This window comes from Phaseolus vulgaris, chromosome 5 (genome assembly GCF_000499845.2).
Source record: "Phaseolus vulgaris cultivar G19833 chromosome 5, P. vulgaris v2.0, whole genome shotgun sequence".
In the NCBI taxonomy this organism is placed as follows: domain Eukaryota; kingdom Viridiplantae; phylum Streptophyta; class Magnoliopsida; order Fabales; family Fabaceae; genus Phaseolus; species Phaseolus vulgaris.
In genome coordinates, this window is record NC_023755.2 from 20,340,364 (window position 1) to 20,346,363 (window position 6,000).

At 53.2% G+C, this 6,000-nt stretch overlaps 1 protein-coding gene across 1 annotated transcript in view; it reads left to right on the plus strand.

The window, feature by feature from the left end:
• Positions 1–6,000, plus strand: part of LOC137834102 (uncharacterized) — a 29,261-nt gene extending 23,261 nt beyond the window's left edge. Inside the window, exon 3 of the mRNA XM_068642167.1 lies at positions 5,426–6,000. Within this exon, the coding sequence (XP_068498268.1) occupies positions 5,426–6,000 (575 nt within the window). The remainder of the gene's footprint in view (positions 1–5,425) is intronic.

Consider the following 6,000-nt stretch of genomic DNA (forward strand, 5'->3'; position numbering starts at 1 on the left):
AGATAGTTCCAGAGTTTCAAGAGTTAAATAAAGCGGTTAGAGCGCCAAACGACGCGAACGGATGCACCGTGCGATTGATACACGTGGCAGAAGATGAAAGGATGACGCTGGCACCACTGGTTTAAATCAGAAAACGTCGTATCAGCAGAATATCCAGTGGTACGATGCACCGTCGAAAGTGAGCCAAGGGTACAGCAGGAGTCAGAAAATGAAGTGACTAGATACCCCATCAACCATGCAAGCAGCGCCACGTGGATCAAGTCGAATGACAGAAGGTCCCATCAGCTATACAAAGGAGCGCCACGTGGTGGCACAGGCAAAGCCTTGGGCTCTTCGCTGTTATCAGGCGTTGACCAAGGCAAGAATTAAGGTCAATGTCGAAGTAAAGGTAACGCCCGAGGCGTTGCCAGGAAGGACGTAAAGGGCGACGACAGCGCGAGATGTCGCGGGCGTCGCCAACCCAAATACCGACTGGCGTTACCTCCCCGATACCCACAGGTAGGAAAGACTGAGGAGGGAGAAGAAATCAGAGAAAGGCAAAGTTAGTCGCAGGCGTCGCCTCCCCGATACCCACAGGTAGGAAAGACTATGGAGGGAGACGAGACCGCCAAACGCCAGCGAGTCACTGGCAGGGTGTTCCCCGATACCTATGGGCAGGAAAGACCATGGAGGGAACAAAAACCCCACAGCACTCAGCGTTTTAGACACCCGGGGACGATACGGTGCTGCTTTAGCAGGCCTCTCCTTAGGCGTGGGCGCCGAGCGTTAAAAGATCAAAGAAAGAGCCTTTCGGTATCAGAGACGTCCCGTGGACGATACGGCGCCACTTAGTGAGCCTCTCCATGGGCGTAAGGGTTGGCGGGCGACCTTACCCAATCATACCAAACCGCCCAACGAAGTGAAAGAAATGGGCAGAACCCAGATAAAGTAAGTGAAGCGCATGAAGGGAAAAGATGAGAATGAGATCCCATAGGCAAAATCGTATGTGACAAAGAAATAAACACAACCATGCGAACGTCCCAAATCAGTAACAAGAGTGCGGATAGTTCAAAGAATTACAAGTTTTGATAGATAAAATCAAAAAACGAAGGTAAAGAATGAAGAGTTCAGCTTGAAGAGGAAGGTGGCGGATGAGGAGCAGCAGTTCAGTCGTTCAAGTCCATGGGCACGACCTTCCCGTCGACTACGTGGTGTGTGGGGTCGCAGTTTGAAAGGTTGACGCCAGGATTCTCGCAGGATGCCTGGGTCAGGGCCTCTTGGAACCCCTCCTCGAAGGTACCCGCCATCTCCTGGATAAGGGACTTTTTCTCCTTCTCCAGTTCCTCAATGGCGGCGTCTCCAGAGGCCACCTGCTTCTCCAGAGCCTCTTTCTCCACGCGAAGCCGGCTAACCTCGACCTGCAGTTTGTCGTAGTCAACTCGGAGAAGGTCCATAGCTTTAGCCTGGGTGGCCATTTCCTCCTCCATCCGCACCACCTTGGCAGCCTGTTCACAGCAACGGTCCTTCAGGTCCTTGTGAGTTTCTGCATCCGCCTTGACCACTTCCTGAAGACCCGCTACCTGCACTTGAAGAGCAACTTCCCGAGTGTAGAAACCTGCCTGGAGCTCCAATGCCTCTGCCAGTCGCCTCTCTGTTTCCGCTTTGGACTCTTGCATTTGTCTCAGGGAAGTTTGATAGGCTTCGTTCTGGCGTCCCAGGGTCCTCATTTCCTCCTCCAGAGTAGATGCTTTCGTTTCCAAGGCTTGGAGGGTATGAGCTTGCAGGACCGCGTTTCTGGCCTGGGAGCGCCATTCAAGAGCCACCGCCAAGAAGGCCCCCAAGTAGACGCAGGCCCACCCTCTTGAGCACCATCTGATAGAGGAAGAAGAAAGCACATCCCCCAGTATCCCGTGAGTCCCCACAAACGGGCATCCCAGGTCGCACCCGGCTTACCAGGACTTGGGAGTCGTGATTTTTGTGGAACGCATTGAAGTTATAGAGGGCAGGGTCCCCCCTATGAGCCTCCACGTCCTCAACAGAGTTCAGGAGGGAACATTCGTCCAGAAGTTCGTCGGGGGCCAAGTCATATTCGCCCTTATAATGAGACTTGGGGAGCGGGGGAGGCGCGGTGGTCTTGGTTTTCGCCATCAACGCCAATGCTGAAGATCAAAAGAGAAAGAAAGGGTTCAGAGAAAAGGGGTTTGGGGAGAAGAAAAGGGGAAAATGGAAGAACCCTAGGAGCGCCCCACCCACAAGAGAACGAAGGGAAGCGAGAGGAACAACGAAGCATACAAACAATATCCAGAAAAATACGAGAATAACGACAGTCCCAGGCAGTTTCCGATAATGCGGCAAAAGTGAAGAGTTGAGAGTGCTCGAAACCATACCTTTGCTGTTGAAATGGAGGCGGTAGAAGAGCGCAGGAAGGGGAGAATCGCAATTGCAGAGAGAAGAGGTTTTGGAGGCGATGAACAGGGCAAAGTAGCAGAGTGAATGAATGTAACAGTAGGGTGAGCGCGGGGTTTGGAGTAACTTAAACGTTACATTTCGCGACTCAAGAGGCGCTAACTAAGGGCCGTAGGATCGGGCCACGCGTCAGAGGGTCGATTGCCCAGGGGAAACGCAAAGGTCTCTAAAGGAGGACCACGCGATGGGCCACGTGGCGCGCGATCAAGGGTAGCCCAAAAGGTGTTATCATCCCCATTTCAGGGAATGTCCAATCGGTCATTAAGAATACCCAGTGGTTCAGAAAGTGTCGCATCAGTAATTCGAAAAATTGCTGAGTCAGCAGAGAATGACACGTCATCAGGAAGGTACGCGGATGGTGGGGGCAAGGCTTTAGTCTTTGCGCTGAAGACAAGTCTTCGGCTTAAGACTGGGGGGCTTGTGTACCGTCCCGTATCAGGGCGTTGACTAAGTCAAAGTCAACAACTGGAAAGTCAAAGTCAACTCAAGGTGTCGCCCAGGTGTAGAGACGCCAGGAGGAAGCGTCGCCAAGATAGGACAAGGCGTCGCCAAGGCAAGGCGTCGCCAAGGCAAGGCGTCGCCAAGGCAAGGCGTCGCCAAGACAAGGCGTCGCCTGGGTGGAGGCGTCGCCTAGCCAGGGTGTGGCCAGATCAAACAGTGTAAAAGTAAGGCAAATCACAGTATGGTTCCCCGATACCCATGGGTAGAAAAGACCATGGAGGGAGCGACGCCGTGGGAAAGCCTCAGGACCCGATATCTCGGGAAAGTGATAAAGAGAAGGAAAAGGTGGCTTCAAGGCCATAGTGATAGTACCAGTGAAGGGCAGCCTGACTCGTGAAGTACCCCTGCCGCCCCAGAGACGCCTTCGGGACAGATACGACCCAAGAGGAAGGTCACGCCCAGGATAACCGGGTGCAGGGTGCGAGAGGAAGGCAGATACGGTCTCAGAGTAAGTGGCTAGATACTTGGGGGCATGAGTTGGAACCCAAAAAGCCACCCCTAGCGCAGTAGTACTCCCAAGCAGGAGGACTCACACGTAGAAACGTCCCCAGATGGGTAGAAACGCCCCCAGATGGGGTCATGGCGTCGTGAGGCCCTCCACGTGTACGACAGCCATGCCAGAATAGAAACACCCTCTAGTCAGGTGCCAGGTAATTAAAGATATTCAATACAGTTTCCCTTTCGAGCATTCTGGTACTATTAGGGCTCCCGAGCGTTTCAACGTCTTAAATGCGCTACGTTTCGTAATTAAGCGCTTTAATGAGTGCGTTACGTTAGAGATTAAAAGCGCTTTAAGGCGCTTTAAATGCTGGGGCAGTTTAAATAGCGCTGGGAATGTCGGAAAAAGGGTTGGAACTTTTGGAAAATTTACGAGAAACTCTCTAGTTGCTTGCCCGTGCTTTGAGATTACGTACAAGTGACTGAAGAACATTTTTGCCCGAAGGAGACAACACACACACATATACACAGTTCTTTTACCACCTTCAGAGTGCCACACGCGGTGCTCAGATACGTGGGTGGACAGTTTTTTGGTGTTTCTTGTTGGCTGACTTGAGCGTCGGAGTGCAAACGGCCGCTAGGGCGCCTCTTTGTCCTCTTTTTTGCAGGAATTCACAGGCAATCAGTGGGAAGGAGTCCTTAGCTAACGGTTGAGGTCGCGCACGAAGACGCCCCGGTCAACCGGACGGAACAGCTTTGTTTTCTCTTTTCTACGTTTAGGGTTTCTGAACCTTTCTCTGCAAGCCCCTCTTGTTCTTCCCTCTCCTCCTCTTCTGTCGAGTCTTTCTGTTTACGAACTCTCATACCTTTTCGTCTTCTTGCAGCTTCCTCGATGACTCGTTCAAAAATCACACCAAACCCTCCTCCATCTCCTTGCAACCCTCCGGCGAAAACCCGTACGGCAAACCCTTCCTCTTCCCGCGACCCCCCAAGGGGTCCCAACGTCCCTTCCGACCGAGTCGCGAGACCCGCGTCCTCTCATCCTAGCCAACCACAACCAAGCCTACCACAAACCAGCGCGATGGTGAAGCCTCTTCCAGACTACAAACGACAATATCCGTGGGCCTCCGCAACCTTGCTGGGTGAGACTTCATCCGTCAACTCTGACCGCGACATCCTTCGTCTCAAGAAAGGTGATAAGGAACACCTCTCTTTGAGCAAAGAGCACAATGACAAAGTATTCGTGCGCCCTTGTCCTCCCGGTGAGCCCATCTGCACCGACGATCAGGGGAGCGACGACGCCCCCTTCTGCTTCGTTTACACCACTATGTTCAAGAAGGTCAAGCTCCGGTTTCCCTTCACACGCTTTGAGAGGGAGCTCTTGACCGAGCTCGACATAGCCCCCGCCCAGCTCCATCTCAACAGCTGGGCGTTCGTACGGGCTTACCAAATCATCTGCACACACTTGGGACATCTGGCCTCGGTGGATGTGTTCCTTTACTTGTTCGAGGTGAAGAACCCAGGCGATCGTCTATGGGTCAGCCTCAATGGGGTCGCTGGGAGGTCCATTCTCTCCATCTTCCAGCAATCCTATAAGGATTGGAAGGGGAAGTTCGTGCGTGTATGCTGCAGCGATCAAGACCCTTCCCTTCTCGACGGGTTCCCCTTGTATTGGGTGAACAAGGGAAAGAAAGAGTCAAGCTTCAAGAAGGCCAGAGGGCCAGAAAAAATGGGAGAGCTCGACAAGGACTTGTGCGGTTTCTGGAAAAGAGTTGCCTCTTCCAACGTGGTTCTGCCCACTTCCTTCATCATCGCCTACGAGTTCCTCGAAGGCCAGCTAGACGTCCATATAGGTTCGTCCTTAAGTCCTTGAGTTCCCTTAGCTTATACTTGCATTGCCCTGCCTTTGCTTTGATGTCGCTGTTCTGACTTGTGTGCAGTTTTAACTTTCCCCATGCCTTGTCTTATATTGCTTACCTTTTGGTGCATTGTTAAGTGCCGAAATTTTGTGCTGATTGGTAACTGTGGGCCACTAATGCAGATAAGATACTGGGGAAGGATAGGATGGCTAAGCTACGCGCCATAGCCAAGTCCCATAAACTTGCGGCGGGCTCCCAAACGATCCCGAACTCTTTTGCGGAGATCGCCGCCGCCCAGGGCCAATCTCCACCAGCTGGTCCACCCGCAGTTGCCGCTCTTCCAGCCCCCCAACGCAAGAAACTACCCCTCAAGAAGGCCAAGTGGAAAGCCCCCAGGGTAGTGTCTGACGAAGAGGCGGACGAAAGCACCGAGGATGGGCTAGTCTGCAAAAGGAAAAGGATGGCTGTGATCAAGCCCCCAGCAATTGAGAGCGCCACCCCAAACTTCATCGAGAACCCCCCCAACGCCTCCACACCATTCGAGTCCGCTGGAGATGCTCTCGTTTCAAACGCCTCAGTTGCTGAAGCCGCTCCTGAGCAACTTGCTGATACGCATGCCTCCTCCCAAGCCGCCGAAGAACTCCCTGCCTCACCACCACGCCTCGAAGCTCCCCCCGCCATCCAACCTTGTGAGGGTGGTGGTGAGCACCAACCTCCACCTCCTCCAGCAACCTCAAGCCTCCCAGCCCCTCTTTAA